Source organism: Diabrotica virgifera, chromosome 4, assembly GCF_917563875.1.
Source record: "Diabrotica virgifera virgifera chromosome 4, PGI_DIABVI_V3a".
NCBI classification, from domain to species: domain Eukaryota; kingdom Metazoa; phylum Arthropoda; class Insecta; order Coleoptera; family Chrysomelidae; genus Diabrotica; species Diabrotica virgifera.
The window spans coordinates 237,936,569-237,963,177 of record NC_065446.1 but is presented as its reverse complement, the minus strand read 5'-3'; the positions used below and the strand labels follow the sequence as shown (position 1 = coordinate 237,963,177).

Here is a 26,609-nt window from a genome sequence, read left to right as displayed (position 1 = left end):
TTCATCTGTGCCTAATCTTCTGTGGCTCTTTGGGAAAAGTAGATATATTACCGGCCTCTTAGGATGGAATGGATTCATGGAAGCTGTCACAAGAAACATGACATATGAACTAATATTTATTGTTTACCAGTTATTTATCAACCCTCCTCCAAGTGATTATGATACAATATTTACAGAATTGTTGAACGGAGTAGAGAAAACTAAATCCTTTAAAGCAAGTTACATGTCTGGTGATATTTGATCAACCCCTCTACCTCAAGGCAAGAGACGTCCTTGCTAGTCGTCCCGATGATCCTGATCTGTCAAATGTTGTTATAAGTCTCGGTGGATTTCACTATTGATGTCCTTCATGGGGACAATTGGTTACATTATGCAAGGTGGTGGATTGGCTGAACTTTTCAATGCCATATATGCGGCAAAATCAACCGAAAAAATTATGTCTGGTCACGCTTACACAAGGGCAGTACGAGCTCATATGTTGGGTCACAGATCTCTGGCCAAAATAGTGATTAAGTCAATGGCCCTATCATCAACAGTGGTGGATTAATTAGAGGAGATCTTGTTCAACTTAGACAGAACAGTGATTCTTTCTAATGATGTAAAAAATATTGTAAAATATGTGCCTAAATCCAAGTTTCAACTGTTGGCAGAACGTGGCCCCCTGTCTGGCCTGTTGTGATACTCAATTTGTACAATTTCGACTTTTTTTTCTTTTGAATTACTTGTGCAGAAAACTAGCAGAAATGAATCAAATGACAGCATTCTAATAAAAAATAAAGTTTTGGAATGTAAAAGACCGATGTTTTACAAAGACCGATGAAAATTAGCAATTTTCAACTTGCACTTTAGACCGAACGGTTCATCTGAAAAAAGAAAGTGAATACTGATGTTTGTAGTGAATTTTATGTACTTTAATTTTTGTTAACACACCATTTACTAAAAGTTAATAGTTTTCGAGATTTAAGCAAAAAAGCGGGAAAAAGCAGGAATTTTTCGCTTTTTTCGTGATTTTTTCAATGTTCCGTCACGAAATTTTGTCCGCAAACCTCAGATTCGGATTCAGCAGCCCAAAATCCATATATAATGAAAGAAATCAGAACTACCCCAAAACTTTCCCACTAGGGGGCTCGTAGAGTACAAATTCACTGAATCATTTGGAAATTGCTGCATGAAAGATTTCTGTGGATGAACAGTCAAACCATCTCCTCAGGTCTTTGAGCCACGAGTTCTGGCGTCTTTCTACTGATATTGTGCCTATACTTTACCTTCTAATATGATCCGGAGTACGAGTAATTTATATCTTTCACCTCTCGACACATGATCCAACTATTGTATGTTCCTCTCTTTGATTATGCTTAGTACTATTTTAAAACGTTTTTATAATATATACTTAGCTTCGTCTTTGTCACTGTCTCCGAAATTTTTTTAATACATTTTAAACAGAATTCTAGGCTACCTAGGCACCTGAAATTTTCAGAATAGCTCAGAACTTGCTAATTTACTAACAATGCAATATTTAACTGCTATTATATGGATAAATCTTCTTCTTCGTGCGACTAGGATTACTCGTGTTTGTCTGCCTCTTATTCTGTTTCAGTTGTTGTTGACTGTACATTGTCTTTCCACCTTTTCGGCGGCCTTCCAACGCAACGGGTCCTCTGCTATATGGCTTGTTGTTTTTACAGATGTTCGCTAATCTATCTGGTTCCATTCGGTTTACATGTTCGTTCCAGTTTTTCATTATGGATAAATCGATTTTTTTAATTTCAAACTATTTTACAAATGTGACTAATGCAATGACATTTAGATTCCATTTTAAAGTACGTCAACAAATCGATAATTACAAATTGATGGTGGCTCAGTGGTAGAGCATTAGACTGCAGATCGAGAGGTCCCGAGTTCAAAACCCGGCTGTTGCGTATCTTTTTTTAATTTTTTAAATAAATAATTGAAGGGCTGAGTGGATGAAGGAGGTATGTAACATTTTTACAAAAATCTAGTTATTCTCGTAGATGAAGGAGGTATGTGTTAATATGTTTTGTGGAACTAACAGTAGCACTCTAAGAGCCATATTAAGAGAAATACTAATGTCCAGAAGGAGGTATGTATCAACAACTACTTATATTTGTAGTGGATGAAGGAGGTATGAAACATAAATAGCACATACCTCCTTCTTCCACTAGTGTCCTGATCAAGTTCTGTAACATACCGCCTTCATGCACGTAACAGCTAGCTGTGAATGAGCTGTTCACCATTTGACAAAAACGATTGTTGTGATTAACACGTGTTTTGCGAATTTAAGTTGTGTTAAGTAATATTGCTCACATTGATAATTGAAATGACTTCAAGGGGAAAGATAATGTTACAGTTAGCTTTAAATGATAATATTTTAACTGCCAGCGAGAGTATTGACAAAAATATAATACAAACCATGAAAAATGAGAATTCTAACCTACAAATGCCAATTTCATCAACAAGTAGTGACTATTCTACAGGCAAGAATGAAGTTCGCCAAGAAGAATGTAAGTATCTTTTTTATAAAATATGAAATTCACGTAGGAATATTTTGTTATATTCAATGGTACCTATTTTTTATTGTTATAGGGAAAGTGCCATATACTTTCACAATGTGTCCAAGTGTTAACTTGGAGGTAAACAGTTCTGCTCTGACTTCAAATGTATAGTTTAATATCTTTTGTTTTTTTAATCAAACAGATATTCGAAATTACAAGTAATACTACAGTTTTCCTTATGTAAAAACTGACATTAATTAAAATTAAAAAATCTAACAAAATATTTCCAACTGTTATTATTATGAATATGGAAATTAACAAATTTGGCAAAAGTTTTATGTCATGACTTGGTCAACTGTTTTGTTATGATTATTATGTAATTTGTCATAGCAAGACACGACTTATAATGTGCTAAGGGTAGATTAAGGGCCTTATAACTACTTCAGTAAATTGACTATATCTTTTGTTTTTCAGATGATGGAGAAGACAATAACTAACTTATTCGGGGACAACTCTAGTGATGAATACGTGCCAGATCCGGAAGATTACATCAACTCATCATCAGACAACGAGATTGATAATGAGATGGTAGATGCACAGAGTAATAATGAACCGATGGAAGAAGAGAATGATATACTAATGGAGGATAATAACATACTAGTAAGTCAGGCAAAATCTAATGAAAATATTGTTGGACAAAATGAAAAAGAGCATATATTGCCTACAGTCCATCGCAAAAAGAAACATTTCCAACCAAAAATAAAAGTAAGTAGAAAAAGGCAACGAAATGTTGATGAATGGAAGAAACGAAATGCTACACTCTGCAGGCAAAGAGGAGAGGCCTACACAAATTATAAAGGTGAGTTGAAACCTGCTAAGAATATTGTCAAAGGTAATAATTTATGCCCCGAAAAGTGTCGCCGACAGTGTTCCCAGGTATTTACAATTGAAGACAGGGAAAAAATGTTGTCATCGTGGTACAAACTGGATATAAATGCTAAAAACTCTTTTCTGTATAATAGTATCAAAATAATCCCCACACACCGACAAAGAACTGGAGCTTTAAAACACAAGATCGCCTCATTCCAATATAACGTAACATAGGGGGCAAAACAAACTATTACATGTAAACGAGCTTTTGTTTCGTTATACAACATTAGCATGAAGAAGGTTGACTTAATCCAAAAGCAAATTAAGATGGGTTTAGCTGCTCCTCTACCAGACAAAAGAGGAAAACACTCAAATAGACCCAATAAAATTCAAGATGATGTAGCTTATATAATCCAGCATATTTCAAGTTTCCCTTCAGAATTATCTCATTATTCAAGAAACTGCAATATCCATAAGAAATATCTGTCTCCGCTTTTATCGCTTCCTATTATGCATAAACTTTATATTGATACATGTAATGCAGACAAAGTCCAAAATCGATTTAAAGTTAAAGAATGCACGTACCGCAATATTTTTAACAATGAATTCAACTTATCGTTTGGACACCCGAAAAGTGACACTTGCAGCACTTGCGATTCTGGTGCTGCAAATGAGGAACATATTGAAAATTATAAAGCAGCGTTTGAGGCTCAGAATATCGACAGGGAACTAGCCAAAAATTCAGATGGTGTTGCATATATGACATTCGACCTCCAACAAACGATGCCGTTGCCTAGACTCAGTACTTCTAAAGCATTTTACCTCCGCCAAATGTGGTTCTATAATTTAGGCATACATATTATAACTAAAGAAGTTGATAAAACCATTTTTTGTACATGGACTGAAGACCAAGCATGCAGGGGTAGTAGTGAGATCGCTAGTTGTCTTTTAAGAACCATTGAAGTTGAGCTGGCACTTAAACAAAAAAATCATTTAATTATTTGGACAGATTCGTGTGCAGGGCAGAACAAAAATTTCCTAATTGTGTGTGTTTATGAGTATCTTATACAAAAAGGAATATTCCAAATAATCGACCATAAGTTTCCTGAAGTAGGTCATTCCTACTTGGATTCAGACCGGAATTTTGGCCGAATTGAAAAAAGATTAAGGAAACATCAAACTATTTGTACTCCACAACAATACCGTGAAATTATTGCATCTGCCAATAAAAAGAATAATATGGTTATTGATATGCAACATCATTTCAAAGACACCGAGAACCTTCTAAATAAAATGCAACTGATGAATAGAAAAAAAGATGTTCTAAATGAAAAAGTATATTTCCGTGATGGCATTAAATGGATCCGTGTAGATACCTATGGGTCCTACCTCTTCAAGGAGAGTTTCGATTATGGTACTCCTTTTAAAAAAGTCAATATTTTTAAAAATTTGAAAAAGCCCTCCACACTTTCCGAAGATTTTGACATTCCAAGACTTTTCAGGAAAACCGGTGCACTATCAAAAGAGAAAATTGATAACTTAACACAACAACTTCCCTTCGTTCCAGAACAACACAGGTGGTTCTATGAGCTTATTTTGCGTGAAAATAATGAATAAACTTAAGGGGTGACAATTTGCGATATCCTTGGTGTTATTAAAATATGTATACGTATTAAAAATAAATATTATTTTGAATATCTACACAACAGTATTTTCAATTGTATGCATATAACCTGTTTTATCCTTTAGACAAAGATGAAATATACAAAATATTTGTGGAAGAACGAGGTATGTACACATCTTTTTTTTTGTCTGGTCAGCAGATATTTAAACATTTTCTCAACTTCCATATTAATTTCACCACTCATGAGAACAGTATGATTATTTAAGCATTTGAAAACCAATAACTACAAAAAAGTTCTACAATGAAAACTTTGGGGTCAAATATCTCAAAACTTACTTTTTGTTACATACCTCCTTCATCCACTCAGCCCTTCAATTAAAAGTTAATATACTTAAAGTTCATATTTTATATACCATTTTAAATATTTTCTTTGGTTTATATGAGTTTAAATCCGCTAGAGAAATTATGCCTCTAAAATAGTCGATTACACAAAATTCTTTTATGACAGAAATTGAAACAACAAAATAGTTTGTAATTTTATATTGGGTCCTATAAATAATGAAAACGTTTTATTATAAAAAGTTCGTTTTTATAAAAGTGTAATTATTTTGTTTTCTCATGCCCTGGAGTACCTCATCGTTGTTAACTTTTTGTATCAATGGAATTCTCAACATCCGTCTGTATACATACAACCCAAACGCATCTATTACTCTGGGCTAATTAGCAAAATTCATGGAAAAGTTATTTACCAGCAATTTTATTGCTGGAGTCGAATTATAAGATCCTCCATATTAATAATATAGGTATGCAAAGTCCGCAGATAGTGTGCTACTTTTTTTATAAACAAAATGGCGCCGACAAATCGTATTTTTTTCAATTATTGCTCTATAACTCCGAAGATTTTAACTTTACAACAAAAACACCCAAATAAAAATTCACCGCAATTAAATTCTGCATAGAGATATGTTTTTCACGATTTGCTCCGACGAAAATTTTCCTCGGAAAATGCGGGTTTTCCTAACAAAAACTCTAATTTTCAAATAAAGTTTTAGGTAAGTAATTATTGATCAATAATTAAATAACTTAGTGACATCAAAGTTTTCTTGGTATAGATTGTAATTCCAGAAGCCGGTGAAAATTAAACGAATATTTTAGCAACAATTCAATTGTTAATTAACAATTTATGATCGCAATAAAAACCAAAATAATCATGATACATTGATCAAACTTATAAAGATTATAAAGATGAGATGCTTATTTAATATTTTATCGACAAAATATAATTTTTTCTTTTTTTTTGCATAATCTTTAAATTTTGAAAAAAAAATAGTTATAATACGCTGGTCTAATTAGTAAAGTACAAAGAAAGGTTATTTACCAGCAATTTTATTGCTGGAATCGAATTATAAGATCCTATATATTATTAATATAGGTATGCAAAGTCCGCAGATAGTGTGCTACTTTTTTTATAAACAAAATGGCGCCGACAAATCGTATTTTTTTCAATTATTGCTCTATAACTCCGAAGATTTTAACTTTACACCAAAAACACTCAAATAAAAATTCACTCCAATTTAATTCTACATAGAGGCATGTTTTTCCCGATTTGCTCCGACGAAAATTTTCCTCGAAAAATGTGGGTTTTCTCAACAAAATCTCGAATTTTCAAATAATTTTTTTGGGCCAGTAATTATTTACATATTAATAATTATATAGCTTAGTGAAATAAAAGCTTTCTTGGTATAGATTATAAATTCAGAAGCCGGTGAAAATGAAACGAATTTTTTAGCAACAATTCAATTGTTAATTAATAATTTACAGTCGCAATAACAACCAAAATAATTATGAGACATTGATCAAACTTAGAAAGATTATAAAGGTGTGATGCCTATTTAATATTTTGTCGACAAAATATAAATTTTTCATTTTTTTGCATAATCTTTAAATGTTTAAAAAAATTGTTATAAACAAATTAACATTTCTCAGAAATGGTTTATTATATTCTAATTTTAAAAAATACTTAAAATGCGTATTTCATAGGTCTTGAAAATGAATGCTTTAAAAAATTTTTCCAACCATTTGCAAAAAAGTTATGAAACAGCAAAGTAAATGTACGAAAGCTCCGTTGTTTATAATTTGTTTTAATTGTTTCAAAGCTTAAAAGTGAGTCTATGATACAATCTAATTACTCACAAAGAATATCAAAAATTAGTGCAATGGTTATATTTTAATCGAAGATTAAAAATACTTTTTTTGTAATTTTTAGCGCAAAAGTAGGCCTGATACAGAGTCGGAGCTAAAATGTTCACTCGAAGCGACTGACACGCAGCATACATTATTTATTCAAAGTGTACGTCGCGCGGCCGCCGGTCGTCGCTCCGAGTGAAAATTTTAGCTACAGTACTGTATTATTCTACTTTCGCGCGTGTAAATTACAAAAAAATATATTTATAATCTTTAATTAAAATATAACCATTAAACTTATAATCGATATTTTTTTGTAAATAATTAGCTTGTACTTTAAACTCACTTCTACGCTTTGAAATAATTTAAAAAAAATTTAAACACCGTAGTAATCGTATGTTTACTTTGCTGTTTCATAACTTTTTTGCAAATGGTTGCAAAAAAGTTTTAAAGCATTCATTTTCAAGATATTTGAAATGCGCATTTTAGCTATTTTTTAAAATTATAATATAATAAAAACTTTCTGAGAAACGTTAATTTGTATATAACTATTTTTTTTTAAACATTTAAAGATTATGCAAAAAAATTAAAAATTTATATTTTGTCGAGAAAATGTTAAATAGGCATCTCATCTTTATAAGATTTCAAAGTTTGATCAGTGTATCATAAATATTTTGGTTATTATTGCGACCGTAAATTATTATTAACAATTGAATTGTTGCTAAAATATTCGTTCAATTTTCACCAGCTTCCGGAACTATAATCTAAACCAAGAAGGCTTTTAAGTCACCAAATTATTTAATTATTGGTAGATAATTACTTATCTAAAACTTTATTTGAAAATTAAAAATTTTGTTGGGAAAACCCGCATTTTCCAAAGAAAATTTTCGTCGGAGCAGATCGGGAAAAACACGTCTCTATGCAGAATTTAATCACGGTGAATTTTTATTTGGGTGTTTTTGTTGTAAAGTTAAAATCTTCGGAGTTATAGAGAAATAATTGAAAAAAACACGATTTTCGTGCGCCATTTTGTTTATAAAAAAAGTAGCACACTATCTGAGGACTTTGCATACCTATATTATTAATATATAGGATCTTACAATTCGATTCCAGCAATAAAATTGCTGGTAAATAACTTTTCCCAAAAATGGCCTATTCTCCGATAATCAGCCCAGACTATATGTTCTTTTTTCTGTTTCAGTGCTCATTGTCCAACTTTCACAGCCATACAGCAAGACATAGAAAACGTAACACCTGATCATTCGGATTCTGTGCTCAAGACTAAGGTCTAATCTTGTAAAAAATGTTTTCATGTTCATGAGTGTTTTCCTTGCTTGTTCGATTCTTGATAGAATTTTTTTTGTTTAGACTCTTTGTTGATATTTGCTCCCAACTATTTTATGGGAGTTAACTGTTCTATTAGTTCTCTCTCGACATACAAACGTACGTTTATGGGTATGTTTGAAAATATTATACTTTTACGAATCCACAAGGAAAAAGGTTTTCCTGTAGCTGGCTGTATACCATATATTACAAAAGATAAGTGAAATCCTTTATAAAAGGTATATTTATTAAAATTCCCTAAAAAGGGCTACATTACAAAAGCAGAACTAGTTTTCGATCTGATTACAGATCATCATCAGTGCTGACTAGATGCTGACAGGCTAAGCCACCAAAATTGAAAATATTTGGGTAAAAACCCTTTAAACTTAATCAGTCATCGAAACATAATTATTAAAATAAACATGGATGTATTATCACATGAATTAGGCCCCGGGTACCATCTGACCCTCAATTGAGTTAAAAACGTTCCTAACATGTTGAACGATCGTTGGCAACTCAATCAATTCTCAATTGAGGGTCAGATGGTACCCGGGGCCTAATTCATGTGATATCTAATACATCCATGTTAATTTTAATAATTATAGTCAATGTTTCCATGGCTGATTAAGTTTAAAGGGTTTTTACCCAAATATTTTCAATTTTGGTGGCTTAGCATGTCAGCATCTACATAGTTAGCACTGATGATGATCTGTTATCAGATCGAAAACTAGTTCTGCTTTTGTGATGTAGCCCTTTTTAGAGAATTTTAATAAATATGCATTTTATAAAGGATTTTATTTATTTTTTTTATTATTAGAATTTTACTTTTGGAAACATTTAGATTTGAACTGAATATTTCGCTATGATGAACTACCCAATTTATTATATTTTGTAGTTCTTGTGCTTTGCTTGCTATTAGGACAGTATCAAGCGTACCTGATGTATAAATATGCTGGTTCCGTAAATTTTGATTTTAGCTTGGACCTTGTCTATTGCTTCTCTGAATATACAGAATACAAATTAAATAATAGCGGTGATAAGAGGCAACCCCGTCGCACTCCTTATTGGTTTCTTATATCTTCGGATTTTGTGTGTTCTATTTCAATTGTTACCGTTTGGTGTCAATATACACTTGAGAGCAAAACAATCGACTCACTCGCTGAATTGTACATGTTAGAAGTCCCGAATTTCCTAAACCTGTTGTCCGATTCGAGTGATTTTTTTTAGTATGTTACAGCCTTTTTTTTTTTTTTTTTTTTTTTTATTGGCATACACATTAGTGATTCAGCCAGTCACAACATACATATTATAACCCTAACTAACCTAAATAATCCTAACTACCCTAAGCGAATATTCGAAATAAAAATCAATAATTATGTCAAAAGGAACATTAACTGGGACACACACTTCTCGTCCAGGGACCCATCAGGACATTTTCATACAACAACACAAGATACAGCCTTATTATTTAAGAAAATCGATGTAATATTATTATTGCTAGACAGGTAAAGGTCATTTTATACCGGGTGTAACAATCATACGGTGTTTTTTTTCTTAAAGTTCGGAACACCCTGTGTATTATTCTAGCATATATAAAATATTTAAATTAGAACTCAATTGTTGCCTTAGGCTTTCTTAACATCTTGTTTTTTGATTCATTCGCTTATGTTCGATAATAAAAGAGATATGTACTTTTATATAACAAATGAAGTATGCTATTTGGTCTTGATCAATATCATTCCAAATCTCGAGAGCTACTGTTTCTACCTCTTGTAAGGTTCTAGGAGGTGGCAAACGCTGTCGTAGTCTTCTGCCAATTATGTCCCACAAATTTTCGATCAGGTTAAGATCTGGACTAGACGATGGCCAATGCAAAGTCCGTAGATTTACCTGTTGTAAATATTCGGTTACAGTTCGTGAACGTGGTCTTGCATTATCGTGCATTAGCAAAAAATTGTTACCAATATAAGGAGCCGATAGCATGGTAGCTAAGTCCTTCGCTATGTTAGATCACTACTTGAACACACTCATCGCAGGTCAAATTCCTTGTAGCGCGTTCCATTTCCACCAAATAACAAAAAAAAACTACGAACTTAATTGAAACTTTAAATAATAAATCTACTCATGTTCACAAAAAAACCAGACACTTTTTGACTGCCAACCATTTGATATCCATTAATTGTTAATTTCTCATAGCCTAGTTTAGGCTTGTTTATTAAACTAAGCAGAAAATGAGGATTTATTGTTGAAAAAATCGCTATTTGTTAACGTACCTAATTTTTTTATTATCCATCATAAGCAAATGAATCAAAAAAGAAAATGTTAATAACGCCTAAGGCTACAATTGAATTTTAATTTAAATATTTTTTATACGCTAGAATATTTCACAGGGTCTTCCGAACTTTAAGAAAAAACACAGTATGATTGTTACACCCGGTATAAAATGACCTTTACCTGTATAGCAATAATATTATGTACATCGATTTTCTTAAATATTAAGGCTATAACACATTAAAAAAATCACTCAAATCGGACAACAGGTTTAGGAAATTCGAGACTTCTAACGTGTACAATTCAGCAAGTAAGTCGATTATTTTGCTCTCAAGTGTAGTTCTGAGATAATTCGCAAGTCTTGTTCGTCAATTCCAGATATTATCAGAACTTAGACCATCTTTTGATAGTTAACGGAGTCAAATACTTTTCGATAATCAATAAAACATGCTTATACGTCTAAATCTATGTCTCTACATCTTTGTGTTAATACATTTAAGGCAAAAAGAGCTTCTTGTTTTTCCAATCCGTTTCGAAATCCAAATTGTGTGTCACTCATTTGAAACTCACACTTCTTGTGATCTTGCGATTCGTGGTTCGAGGTCATAGTAAAGAGTTGAGAGACTCTATTTACGTGACGAGGGAAGTCCTATATACAGCATGTAAACTTTTCCAATTCTATTAAAATCTATAAAAAAAATAATAAATAATAAAACTACTTTATTCAATTCCAAAAATATTTCAATTTTAAAAATACAGACAATATATGTAGTATGAAGCTTTACGCTAGCTTCTTTTTCTTCCTTTACCATTCTCTTTTGATGTAAAAAAATGATATTTCTTGATTTTTTTAGGTATTTGGATAATGTTTATCCAGAAAAGTACATCCCAGATGAAAACGCCTACGCCTATGGACAAGTTCACACAGAATTCGACATGTGCTTGGACGATTTGCAATTGTCTGAAGATAAAGTTGGGCCTTTAGGGCTGTACCAGTGTCATTCCTTCATGGCCTTGTCCCAGTTCTTCTCTATGAGTAGCAAGGGTGAATTGAGGAAAGAAAACGTCTGCGCAGAGGTAATAAAAAATATTTTATTCCCCATTTTTCCCGCTTGTGATATTCTTAAAACCTTTTTTGGCACCTGCAACATATGCTTCAGCCGTAACATTTTTTTAAATTAACCCAGTTCTTTCAATTTATCTGATATGGTTCTTTTTATGAGCATTTTTCAGTGCGTCACAAATGATAAAAAAAGGTTAGTCCGTGATAAATACACATTTATGACATTTATTCTAACATGACATTTTAGTTAACTCTGACAGTTGTCACATTTTATTTGCAATTTGGTATAAAAACAAATCGATTTTGTTTATTGCATTTATAAAGTTGGGCCTTTAGGGCTGTACCAGTGTCATTCCTTCATGGCCTTGTCCCAGTTCTTCTCTATGAGTAGCAAGGGTGAATTGAGGAAAGAAAACGTCTGCGCAGAGGTAATAAAAAATATTTTATTCCCCATTTTTCCCGCTTGTGATATTCTTAAAACCTTTTTTGGCACCTGCAACATATGCTTCAGCCGTAACATTTTTTTAAATTAACCCAGTTCTTTCAATTTATCTGATATGGTTCTTTTTATGAGCATTTTTCAGTGCGTCACAAATGATAAAAAAAGGTTAGTCCGTGATAAATACACATTTATGACATTTATTCTAACATGACATTTTAGTTAACTCTGACAGTTGTCACATTTTATTTGCAATTTAAATTGGTATAAAAACAAATCGATTTTGTTTATTGCATTTATAAAATGGTATTTTCTTTGATTTGTATAGTCTTATAAATTGTACAGATTAAATTTGTTTTATATAGAATAATATAATATTATTTAATATTATATTATTAGCGCCATCTATTGACAACTAGATTAAATGTTAATAATGTCACCGACGAAATGTAATCAGTGACGTGCGTTTTTTCTGTCACATACAATTTAATGCGTTAGAAAGAAATCGAAAAACTGTGACGCACTGAAAAATGCTCATGAAAAGAACCATGTCTTCCCTTATCCTGTGTGTTTATGACATATATGTCATCTGTCACACCTGTCCACCTGTATCCTTCAAATAATTACTGTATCGTCTGCGTATGTAATTACATTAAGGAGTTCTCCGTTGATTTTTATTCTATATGGCCGTCTCTCAAGTGCCTTTTAAATAACTGTGCCCAGTAAACATTGACCAATATTGGTGACAAAATGGAACCTTGTTTGACTCGTTGTATGGAGGTTTAGTCGGTGTTGTTATCTTCAATTTTTCCAATAGCAGTTTGATTCCAGTACAAATTTTTAATGACACCAATATCTTTGTCATTTATTCCTATATCTTTTAGCATCTGCATTAATTTTACATGCTGTACTTTATCGAATGTTTTTTCGAAGTCCATGAAGTATACAAATACATCTTTTCTTAGATCACGGCATTTTTGTAATAGGATGCTTAGCGCAAAAAGTGCCTCCCTGGTTTCCATAGCATGTCTAAAACCAAATTGGGTATGTTCTAGATCTTCTTCGCATTTGCGTCTAATTTTTATAATTACCTCTCTTTTTTAGGTATTTAACGAACGTGACGTCCATCTAACCTTGTGCCACGGCCATAAAAGGGAACAATACTGGCAGCTATTCAAAAATGGCACCATATATAGTCCCACGGTGAACAAATGCTTAAGTAGCGAAGGCGTGGACAATGGCAGGGGCGTCAAAGTTGAAGATTGTAAAGAGAGCGTCTTTCAGAAGTGGACTTTTGATAAGATCAATACGACTGCAGTTATCTATTAAACTATAAATTATAAAAATTTTCTATAAGATTGGTTTCATGTAAGTTCTATGGAGATTTTAATATGTTCAGTATTAGATTTTGATACTTCAAACAAACTAATGGATACTTTTGGTATTTCCGGCGTTCATTCTCAGAATAACAAAGGCTATAGCGGGATAAGAGGGTCAAAAATGCCCCGCACTGATCAGCCCCGCGACTTGGGCTTTCGATAAAGGATATAAAATTATGCTTTCATACAAATCTTAGCCTCCCAGATGCCATAGAACCTCTTGAATCGAGAAAATAAAGTTTTTTGGTTTTTAGTTTTTTCGATTTCATTTTTTTAAAGCGCAATTTTGCTTTAAAAGGTTCAAGAAGATGTATCTGTTGAATACAAAACAGTTTGATTTTTTCAGATTTTTAATTTGAAAATTGGGCTGAAAACTCTAACTGACTCTTTTGATCATCTCCACTCTATCCTCCAAAATTTAACGCCCTATCAAGAAATCACTCGATCCTTCCCATCGACAATTCTCGACCCAATTGCCGACTTAAGTTCACTCCATCAATCAAAGTCTTGACCAATAGAAAATTGTAAATTACGCTCTAGATTAATCCCCCTGGCGTATACCAAAACACCTCGACCAATCACCAAAAAAAAAACAAACAGATCTCAATATTTCGTATTACCTACTTTTCTCATAGAAACCGCTGATTTGGATGTATTTACAACTAAGGCCCATTTTCATATCGTCAGCAATACTGCACGTGCGAACTTATTGGATTAACATAAACAACTCGGAGGCACTTATCAACATTGCAGCTCTAGTCGACAGAATTCAGTCTCAGAAAAACATTAAACTCTTTTGATAATTAGCCGAAGGCAAACAAATGCTCTACTTATTAAAGAATTATGACCAAAATCCTTTTGACGGCATTAGATAAAATAAACATAAAATGGTCCCTCAGACGAAAACAGATATGATATTCACGCTAAAATCCTGAGAACGTAAAATCGACAAAATACACAATATTTAACATCGTGAGAAACGAAAGAGAATCAGATGATCCAATTCCACACAATCACAGTACAATTTGCGAAACGGATTCAGCATACAGGGTGGAACAAAAATAATACTAGGGGCGTACTTACGGTCTTAACACAAAAAAAATAAGGGGTGATATATCAATGACCTTCGTACCGTTACAGTAGTAAACCAAACTACCGAAATAAGCAGATGAGTAAGAATGGGATAGGCCGCATTCGAAAAACTCTCATACATACTGAAAGATAAAAAGATACCACAAAACCTTCGAATCGAAGTGTTCGATTCTTATATCCTTCCCGTTCTCACTTACGGAGCTCAAACCTGGACATTCACAAAAATGAACATGGACAAGATTCGAAAAACTCGGCGAGCCATGGAACAAGCAGCTAAATTAAAATGGAAATGGGCTGGACACAACGAACGTCTCGAAAATGCTAGATGGAACAAAGAAGTTGGAAACTGGCGACAGTACGAAGCGAAGAGATAAAGAGGAAGACCTCAGATGCGCTGGAACGATGACATCAAAAGAGTCGCTTGACCAATGTGGAAACGCCTCACACACAACAGGGATGAATGACGAGAAATGGAAGAGGCCTTTATTCGATAATTCGAATAGAAAAATAGGCTATAAAAAATCTTAGTAGACTTTGTTTCTTTGAGTGTGACATAACGGATATAGTCCAAGAGGCAGCGCTGAAAAATCTCTTTGAATTTACTAAAGCTAGATTTTTCACAATTGATTACTGTGATTGTGTAGAGAAACATACTGCGGTCGGTCAAGCGAAACGTAGAACAGGGGTTACTGAGAGGGTATCAAAATTGCTTTCCTACGAAGGTAATTAAATCCATTTACTAAGGCTGAAAATCAGTACACACATTCTAAATTAAATATAAAGTTATTATAGTCGGTCAGCTGTATGACGGGACAGAGCCGGTCGGTCGGCCCCAGTGAATGTACAGGGTTATTCACTATATTTTGACCCCCTTGTAAACTGCTTTATTTACAAAATTAGAAAAAAATGTAAAATACAAAAGTTATTCGATTTTTAAATTAGGATTTTTTGACATATATATCGTATTAGTGACGTCATCCATTTGGACGTGATGGGACTATTTTTTTAAATGGGAATAGGGGTCGAGTGCTAGCTCATTTGAAAGGTTAGTCAATTCCCTATTCAGTAATATAAACATTAACATGATTGATACAGAGTGTCAAAAAAATTTTTTAATTAAATTAATTGTTTAATTATTAATTCAAATTTTTTTTGGATACCCTGTATAAATAATGATCTTAATGTTTATAGTACTGTATAGAGAATTGAATAACATTTCAAATGAGCTAGCACACGACCCCTATTCTCATTTAAAAAAATAGTCGATTACGTCATCACGCCCAGATGGATGGCGTCACTAGTACGATATATATTATGTCAAAAAATCATAATTAAAAATCGAATAACTTTTGTATTTTACATTTTTTTATAATTCTGCAAATAAAGCAGTTTACAAGGGAGTCAAAATATAGTGAATAACCCTGTACATTCTTTGGTTCCGACCGACCGGCTCTGTCCCGTCATACAGCTGACCGACTATAATAACTTTTATTTATATTCAATTTAGAATGTGTGTACTGATTTTCAGCCTTAGTAAATGGATTTAATTACCTTCGTAGGAAAGCAACTTTGATACCCTCTTAGTAACCCCTGTTCTACGTTTCGCTTGACCGACCGCAGTATGTTTCTCTACACAATGACAGTAATCAACTGTGAAAAATTTAGCTTTAGTAAATTCAAAGAGATTTTTCAGCGCTGCCTCTCCGTCTAATAAATATTAGACTGATTCAGTAACTTGACTTAACTTTAACACCCAAAAATCTGTACCTACGCTTGAAATGCCAAGTCTGGAATGCCAGAAAACCAGTGAAAATACCCTATATTACATAAAGTCTATTTTATCGATTTGTTCTTAAAATATTATAAATTTTCTGACTGTGGCAACTGTTTTACATTTTTTTATAGGATTAAGATCACGTAATTATCCTTTTTCAAGTCAAATGAGCCAAATCTTTCTTTCTGGAATGTATGTATATGTTTTGATATCTTTTAGTGAAGATTTGAAACTTTAATAGAATTTGTATTTTCCCAATTTATTTGAATATCCATCGAAATACTTACGTATACAGGGTGTATCCGAAAATAGGGCGTTACTTTAAGGCATGGATATAATATACAATGTAGAACAAAAAAATCCTATAACATTTTTTTCTAAAGTTTACCGTTTCCAAAAAAAAATTACATTGTTCGCCATATAAGCGAACTTTTATTTTCATAAAATTAACTAATTTGGCATCACTGTACAAGAACTGTTTGTGATTTAGTTTATTGACACCACAAATGTAGGTCAGACAGGTACACCTGCAAAATAATTGTACCACCCCATGTTTGAAAATCCAACAAAACAAGAATTTGTTTGTTTGTTTAGGATGAAGACAGGGTTTAATGTAAATACTTATGGCTAAAATGCTGCAACTATTTTGGAATTGCGATTGTCAGTGTTTAGATTTTTGTATACATAGTTGTCAGATTTCAATTTGCATACCAAAATGTATTTTGGTTTTTTAGCCAAACGGTTGCATTTAGAAAAAAATGTCTTTTTTGAGACTTTTTTGCTCTACATTGTGCCTTCTACCTATACCTTTAAGGAACGCACTATTTTCGGGGACACCTTGTATACAGGGTGTCCCGGAAATACGGCGTTCCTTAAAGGTATAGGTAGAGGGCACCATGTAAAACAAAAAACTCTTATAACATTTTTTTCTGAATGCAACCGTTTGACCAAAAAATTAAAATACATTTTGGTATGCAAATTTAAATCTGACAACTATGTGCGGTACGCAAATTTAAGCATAGACAGCCCCATGTAAATAGATAGAGGATAGATAGTAAACAGATAGTTTTAAAGAATCCTATTTAGTGTCAATGCCGAAAATCTTTTCGAATCGTGAATGTATTACCTATTATGTTATTACGTTAATTATTTATGGCAGATCACTAAACGGAGAGGCATACTATAATTAATTTCTTTCAAAATGTTTTGGTGTTTGTGAAAGGTTACTTGAAACATCTATTCGGTATAATAATTATTTTCAAGTAAGTACAACTTAGTTATTTCAGTGCACAAGTAAACAAATTACTGAGACATTATCTGGTGTATTTAAGTTCCACTGTAAACTATTAAAACTATGTAATTCAGTTAAAGCCCTCAGCAATACTCAGCATTCAACCCATTTAAACCTTACTAAATACATAATACTAGTTCAGTTAAAAGATGTGTTTTTATGTTAAAAGATGTGTAATTCGTTTAAAATTATGCAATAGGTATTTCAATACATTTCAAAAAAAATAATTTTAGTAAACAAATAGTAAATACATAAGTGCAACGAGTATTATTGTACCCTCGGAGATCTGTGGAAAAAATTTACACCCTAAATAACAAAATTCAGTTTGGCAACACTGTGCGAATGTTGATAGTAACATATCCTTTTTAAGATAAGCACAACTGTAATTTAGTCCAAACAAATTAATATTTTTTTTTGCCAACAAAAATGAGATTTTTAAACCAAATAATGTTTCAAATATGATGTGCAAAATAATTTTTAATTGGGTTCTGCTAATAGGCTTGCTTTTTTGTCATTAAAGTAAAAAAAACTAAATTTTACTCATTAAATCAATGTTGTCCGGTTATCGTCTTAATTATTTTAACTGTACTAATATCCATTGAGTAATTCTGAATATCTTAAAAATATCGAATTTCATTGATAAAATGGGCATATTCCACCGATCTTCGCTTCGACAATACCTACTATTAGGTTGGATTATTTTAAATACTGTGTAAATCACAATCACAAACGAGTTCTTATTATCTGTTATTATTCCGTAGTGCGTACGATGTTGCCAGTTTATTAAAATTTCCAAACATTAAAATACAGGTATATGGAAAACAATGTTAACTTTTTTTTGGAAACGGTTAACTTTAGAAAAAAATGGTATAGGACTTTTTGTTCCAAATTGTGTATTCTCTCCATACCTTAAAGGGACGCACTATTTTCCGGGACACCCTGTATAGGATGATTCATAAGCAACGGGTGTTATTTTGCCTGCAGGTTTTTTGACGAAAGATTTTTATTTTTAGGAAATTCATACTTTATTTGTGGATCCCACAAAAGCGTATGACACGATTCTGGTGAGAAAGCTGTGACAGTCTCTTGAACGATCTTCTGTAAATAGCACGATCATCGCCGCAGTCACACAATTATGCAATAAAGCAACATCAGCGAGTCGTACTACATCAGGTAGTCGTAGTGAATGATGAGGAAGACATGGACTACATGTTTAGAAAACTAAAGAAAGAATATGAAAAATGGGGCGTCAATATGAATATGAATATAAAAATACTAGATTTGTTGCAAAAGGTATATTTTAAAATACCTTAAATAAGGGTCACAAGACAAAACGTTTTCGGATTAAGCAATTCATCATCAGTGTTCTAAAAGCCAAAAAAATAGCATGCCTGAGCCACCAAAATGTTTTGGTTTTTTGGCTTTTAGAACACTGATGATGGATTTCTGAATCCGAAAACGTTTTTTCTTGCGACCCTGATTTAGGATATTTTAAAATATACCTTTTACAACAAATCTAGTATTTTTGTGATTTATGGTATACAGCCAGCTAAAGGAAGTTTATTTTCCTCGTGGATTTTGAATATGAATATGTCAAAGACAGAGTATCTTAAAATAAGGGATGATGAAGAAGATCCACATTTAGAAATTAGAACCGCAAAAACATGTAAATAATATAAATATCTCGGATCTATAATATCTAAAGAAGGCACTACCAAAAGAGACATCGAAAACAAATCGCAGCAGGGCAAAAAAGCGGGAAACATTCTAAACTTTCTACTATGGTCTAAAGATATAAGACAAAAAACCAAATTGACAATCTATCGTACCTTGGTAGAGCCTATTATGGCTTATGGGGCAGAAATTTGGCAGATCACGAAGAAAGATTAAAAAAGAATAGAAGTAGTAGAAATGGATTATCTAAGGAGAGCGTGTGCTATATCCAAAAAAGATCACATCAGGAATGAAGATATTAGAAGAAGGACAAATACTGTATATTCCAATGTAGACAGAATTGAAACGAGACTAGTGTGGTATGGTCACGTGAAACGAATTAACGAAGATACATAACCAAAGAAAGCTTTAAATTACATACCACAAAAAAGAAGGAGAAGGCCTTCAGTTGCCTGGGAAGAAAATGTACGGCACATCATGAGAGATAGAGCAGAGCCATCAAAGACGAATGGATGGACAGAAAAAGATGGCGGTCGAAATGCGAGAAGCGGCAGAGGCTGTAGGAACCTCGCTTATAGATAGATAGAAGCAACATCAAAAGTCAAACTAGGATTACGACAAGGATGCTGCCTCTGTCCAATACTATTCAAGATCTATTTAAATGAAGCACTATTCAAGGATAGGGATACAACTTGACGACGATACAACATTGTATTGTATACTCTTAGACAAGGCGGAAACGGCGGGTTCGTTGGGAAAAATATTCCCATGAGATATTTTTGCATAATCACATTCGTGAGACATCCCAGAATAAGGTTCAAGAAGTCGCCCACGAGAAAAGTGGGCCAATGTTTTTTTAACAATTTTTTTTTAATCAAATTGCAAAAATTAATATTTTTGGCCCGGACTATTTTTTTAGGTTTTTTGGACCATTCTGGACAAAAAAGGTCTCTTATAATTTTTCTCTAAAGTTGATCTTTTTCGAGTTATAAGCAAGTTAAAATTTGAAAAACGCGAAAATGGCTATTTTTAAGACTTAATAACTCGGTCAAAAATTATTATTTTGAAAGTCAGAAAGTGACTAAATCAAAGTTTAAAGTCGCCGCTACATGATCCTAAAGAAATCTGTGTCATTAATGTACTACTAAGCTGTCATTTTTAATTAATAACAATGAGTGGTTAGATCGTATTGACGCTGCTGTAAATGTCAGTGCGAGTAAGATGCACAATTGGACTGCTGGAATGGCTTCTCTCTCGCACTCAGCATTTACAGCCCCGCACACGTGCATGGCGCTTATTATTATTACTTAAAAATAACAGCTTAGTAATAAAATAATGACAAAAATTTCTTCAGGATCTTGTAGGGGGGCTTTAAACTTTGATTTAGTCATGTATTGACTTTCATAATAATAACTTTTAACCGAGTTATTAAGCCTTGAAAATCGTCATTTTTCGTTTTTTTCAATTTTAATTGCTTATAAGTCGAAAACGATCAACTTTAGAGAAAAATTATAAGAGACCTTTTTTGTCCAAAATGATCCAAAAAATTAAAGAAAAAATTGTTCAGGCCAAAAATATTTATTCTTGCAATTTGATTAAAAAAAAATTGTTAAAAAAAATTGGCCCACTTTTCACATGGGCGACTTCTTGAACCTTATTCTGGGATGTCTCACGAATGCGATTATGCAAAAAAATCTCATGGGAATATTTTTCCCTTCGAACCCGCCGTTTTCGCCTTGTCTATCTACATTTTGCGGACGACCAAGTCGTAGCGGCAGCAGACAAAGAAGATTTAGAATTCATGACGACACGGTTATTTCAAACATATGAAGAGTGGGGCCTTTCTGTAAATAGAAACAAAACATAATACTTATGCATCGGGAATGAAGTAAAAGATCTAATGGTCAACGAACATGAAACAATCAATAACTGTGAGGAATATATTATATTTGGGAACAACAATCAACAAGAGTAGGCGCACCGAGAGAGAGAGATAGAGCAAAGAATCGTGAAAGGAAAAAGGTTGATTGGATGCCTAAACCTGATGCTATGGTCAAAAGAACTATCAAGTCGAAGAAAACATCTTTAACTCCATCTTTAAAAGTATAGTACTCAATGGATGCGAAACATGACAACTTACTAAATCTTTGGAACGACGCCTACTTGCATTGGAAATGGATTTCTGGAGAAGATCAGCTAGAAAATTAAGGCTTGAAAGAATACAAAATGACCAAGTCAGAAATATAATTAAGTCAACCATCATAGATAAAATTCAAAGGAGACAACTGATCTGGTATGGTCATGTAGAAAGGCTTCACTTATTTTCCCCGAGTTATGCATCTAGTTTATTGTTACTACCTCTATGTGAATAACTAAACATGTAGTTAAAATAACACCCATGATTTATAAATTCCTGAAATAAATGTTATTTATATTCATTATATATTGTTACATAATTATATTCTCTAACAAGTTCAAGTCGATTTTAATGGAACATATCATGAAAAAGAAGGAAATCAAAATTATCATCGTGTCATTATATATGCTCAAAGTAGAAGTATAATTGCCAACAAAATATTTAGATAAACCGTATCTTCATCCTATAACAAAGTCATTTGTATTTGAGTAGTATGTAGTATCGTTAAATTTCGAGACTTAAAACAAACTGAATAGCAGGTATAATAGTAATTAAAGGTACAATAGATTAACAATAGATTATTTTCTACCTGCACCGGAAACTTAACCACATCATCAAATACAAATGACTTTGTAATAAGCTTAAGATTAAGGTTTTCTGAAATATCTACATAGCAACTATATTATTTAGTATTTTTTATTTAATCTTAATAAAAATTTGAACAAAATTATTTTTTAATGACTTTAAATTTAAATTAATTTTAATTAAATTTATTATAAATTTAACTGATTTAATGTTTTATTTTTTATGGTTGTGCTATGAACAAAGACTTATCACCTTATTTTATGTAATTTTTGCTATTCAATTATTGTACATTTTCATGTTGTGCAACTACTGTTTTCTGTTACAAATAAATAGTATTTTTAAATAAGTTAGTTGTTGTTATTTTCACGGTTATTTCTGGTTTTTATACACTACTCATCAACTTAGGAAAAGAAGCAATAACTGATGACAGATGAAATATTGCCAAGGATATAAAATTATTTTTTATTTATTTATTTATTTATATAGCACAAATTATTTAACTCATACCATATCTACCACAGTATTAGTCGCTTATGGAATGGAGTAGCGACGAATATAAGATGTCAATGAATACAATAAATTACAATATTATTAACTAATTCATATAAATGATGATATGTCAATAGAAGAAAAAAATTAGAAGTAAGGCTAAGGCAAAGGTACATATATAGTGGAAAAAATGTCAAAATAGGATAACAGAAACTAATTATAGACGGAGAAATATGGACATGGAATAAAATCCAACAACGTAGGAACGTAGGTCTCCAACAATGAAGAAAAACGTAAAACCAAAAAACTAGCAACACAACTAAACAGGCTAAAATAACGGAGGCGACTTGGCAAAGTAACGGTACACGAGATGGACAAAGTGTAGGTACAGAGTACTATTGAAAATAAATCAATTAACGAATATATGGTATGGCGAGCACGCCACTGTGTGCTTTTATTTTAATATCTGGACTACATCGGAGATAACTGATAATTTTGAGGTGTAAGTGATATTTTCAAGGACCATGAAAGATTTTAAGGAATATTTTGTATTTATTAGTTTTTAGTATCGTTTTGTACTCTGAGCTGTTAACATCTAAATAAAACTTGTGCATTTCCTTTAGTAGTTGCGTTGGTTAATTCTCCAACGAACACCCATAATTTTATAAAGAATAAAACTGGCGCAGTTAGTAGAAATTTCCAATTAGAAAAAGTAAAGCCTTTTTTAATCGATTTTAATCGTTAATTGGGAAATTGGAGAATTAGTGACTTAGTAGTTGAGTTCCGAGTGTAAGGCCACGAGGAAGGAAAACTGAAGGAACCCGTAAGCAACTTTGAAGAATTCCAAGTGTAAGGCCACTTGTTGTGTAAAGCCACAAAGCAATTCGGAAGTTCTGGGGAGGCGCAACTAGCAACTTCGTGAAATTTTCTCAACCACCAGCTTCAGTGAAAAGCCACTCGACCCTGGAAACGGTGAAGCATTTCCACAGAAGAAGCAACAACATACCGGCTACATACAGTTTAGAATTTCGGCCAGTTCCAGTGTAAGGCCACTTAATCTGGGAAATTGCAACGTTCTCCACCCGTTCCAGTGTAAAGCGACTAGATCTGGGAAGCTGCAACATTTTCGACCCGTTCCGGAGTAAAGCCACGTTCTCACGGAAGTACTTGAGGTTAGTCGAATTATATTCATTTTGTATTTGTTTTCATTTTTTCTATTTGCTCTGATTCGTCATTTTCAAACTTTTAAGATATCATATCTAGTATTTGCATTTTTTTTATTTGTTTAATTTATTTTTTGTTAATTACAATGGCAACTAACGACGTAACAGCAACTACGTCCATAATTTCCGCCCACACTTCTAATAATTATATTAATTGTGACAAAGCTATCAAGCTTATAAATGTTTTTGATGGGTCTTCTTCAAAATTGCACTATTTTATAGATTCTGTTGATTTCATTTTTGCAAAATTTGACCCAGCGGATTTACAAATTTTTCCTTTATTGTAAAAAGCAGGTTAGATGGAAAAGCTCTTGATTTCATTGGCTCGAAAGAATTTTCGACATGGCAAGAGATAAAAAATGCTCTCCTTTCTCAGTTTGGTGAAAATTTGGATTTACAGTGTCTAAATTTTGAGTTATGCCATTTTAAGCAACGTTCTAATGATAAACCTGTAAATTTCGTTGATAGAATCGAAAACCAATTAATAAGAATCAATAAAGTTATCAAATACGATTCAAATTTGAACAATGTTAAGAAAACATGTTTAAATAATTTTCACAGTAAGACTGCAATTCTAACCGATATTACGGGCATAAAAGAACCTTTGTGTCAAATGCTTCGCTCTTTAAATCCTAGTTCGTTAATTCAAATTAAGCATATTTAAACGATTATGAAAACCAACAATATTTGAAACAAACAAATGACAATTTTTCTAAATTAAATACAGTCGAACCCGCTTATTAGAGTACCGGTTATAGGAATATCACGGTTTAAGGAATATAAATTTGAGGTCCAGAAACGTTTCCATTTACTCCTTAATAAACTTATCCGCTTATAGGAATACGTTTTAATAAAATAATACCGCTCAATAGAATATTTTTCAAGTAGACGAACAACTTTGTATTCATAATTTCCAAAAAAATTTAAATTATGTCTGGTTTATTAGGTCTTTCAGGTAATAACGTTGGGCCCTTTTCCGAAATATACAACAGGCCATTACTTGTCTAAAAATGTCTAGAGCTACCCACTTCGTTGCAGTTATAAATTTTATTGGTTGTTTTATTGGTTATTTCAGCAGAGGTGTAACCAGGATGATCCTAAGGGGGCGTTACGTCTACTTGAAGGTCTCTGGGGGGTATGGAATAATAATGGTGTTAAGCGTATATAGCTCAAAGGGCATCCAAAAGGGGGGGGGGGTTATAACCCCCAAAACCACCCCCTGGTTACGCCTATGTATTTCAGGTAATAACGTTGGACAGTTTTCCGAAATATACAACAGGCCATTACTTGTCTGAAAATTTCTATAGCTACCCACGTCGTTGCAGTTATAAATTTTATTGGTTAATGGTTTATTGACTTCGACAATAAAATGACAGACAAGATCAGAAACGTTCTCTTAGTTGTTGATAACCATATACCTGACGTGAGTTTGAATAATGTAACAGTCCATTTTTTACGTGTCAATTCATCAAAACACAGAATTCGACAAAATAAAGGACGAAAATTTTCAAGAGTTGTTTCTTTTGAGGATAATTTATCGCCTTTCGAAGATAATGGAGATTTAGAGCAAAACAGTGAAACCACCCAACTCAATATTAAAGCGAAATATGAAACGAAAGATGAAGATTTTTTCGATTTCGTGGATATTACATCCAATTCGGCCAGTTCTAACAATTTGTAGTATTATACGAAGTTTTCTGGAGGGCCAATTCAATGTAAATTTTTCTAATTCGTATAACGTATAAAAAGATTTTTCAAGAAAAAATAAGAAGTAATTTTGGCGTATGCATTTTAAATAAGATAATTATATACATATCTACATATTGCACACATTTTCTGCTTATTAGTGACACGACATTAGACACGACAATAGGATACTTTCCGAGAATTTAGATAAGTGCTTGTTGAGTTGCTCTCATTGAGTAATAAAAAAGTCTTTTTTATTACTCGATGGTTTAAAAAAATCTTTTTTATTACTCGATGGTTGCTCTGTTATAATATTGTTCCTTTGTGCCTTGTGCTTACGTATGGTTATAGATGGGTTATTATAGTTCAGTCTAAGTTGAGAATTTGATGATTTTAGGCACGCTTTTGATAAACGATTTTGTTTGTAATATATATATATATATATATATATATATATACTTATAGTAGTGTGTCCGTTTCTTTTGCACACTACTGTATTTCAAATAGGCCTGGATCCCGCGTGCCAAAAAAGTCGATTAATAGCAAGCTGAAAATTTGTTAATAGCTTAACGGTGTCTAGTCGTGCAAACTTTGATGTACGGGAACACTGGAACAGGGGAAGTATTAACTGTGGAACAGTTTAAAAATTTAGAACGTCAGATTACGAAAACGTATCATGTATTTTGCTGGACAGAACATCCAATTGATTTGTTACCCTTTCATTAAACTCTCATGCAAAAATCAGACTGCTATTACTAACCAACATGATTCCTGTCATGTGACATGTTTTTCGTGTTTCACTCATTAAAATGCCCAGTTAGTGATAGAAACCAGTCTGATTTTTGCATGAGAGTTTAATGAAATGGTAGCAAATCAATTGGAAGTTATGTCCGACAAAATACATGGAACGTTTTCGTACCCTGACGTTCCAAATTTTTAACCAGTTCCACAATTAAAACTTCTTCTGTTCCAGTGCTCCCATACATCAAAGT

General features: G+C 32.6%; 1 protein-coding gene across 2 annotated transcripts in view; it reads left to right on the top strand.

Moving 5' to 3' along the window:
- Nucleotides 1-22,565, top strand: part of LOC126883353 (polypeptide N-acetylgalactosaminyltransferase 1-like) — a 58,736-nt gene extending 36,171 nt beyond the window's left edge. Inside the window, exons 6-8 of one of the 2 annotated variants that reach the window (XM_050648811.1) lie at nucleotides 11,640-11,862; nucleotides 13,392-13,655; nucleotides 18,837-22,565. In XM_050648811.1, the coding sequence (XP_050504768.1) occupies nucleotides 11,640-11,862; nucleotides 13,392-13,616 (448 nt within the window). In that variant the 3' untranslated portion in view covers nucleotides 13,617-13,655; nucleotides 18,837-22,565. Of the gene's footprint in view, nucleotides 1-11,639; nucleotides 11,863-13,391 lie in introns of both variants that reach the window. The other variant, XM_050648810.1, reaches the window with a different exon arrangement.
- The last annotated feature ends 4,044 nt before the right edge of the window (nucleotides 22,566-26,609 follow it).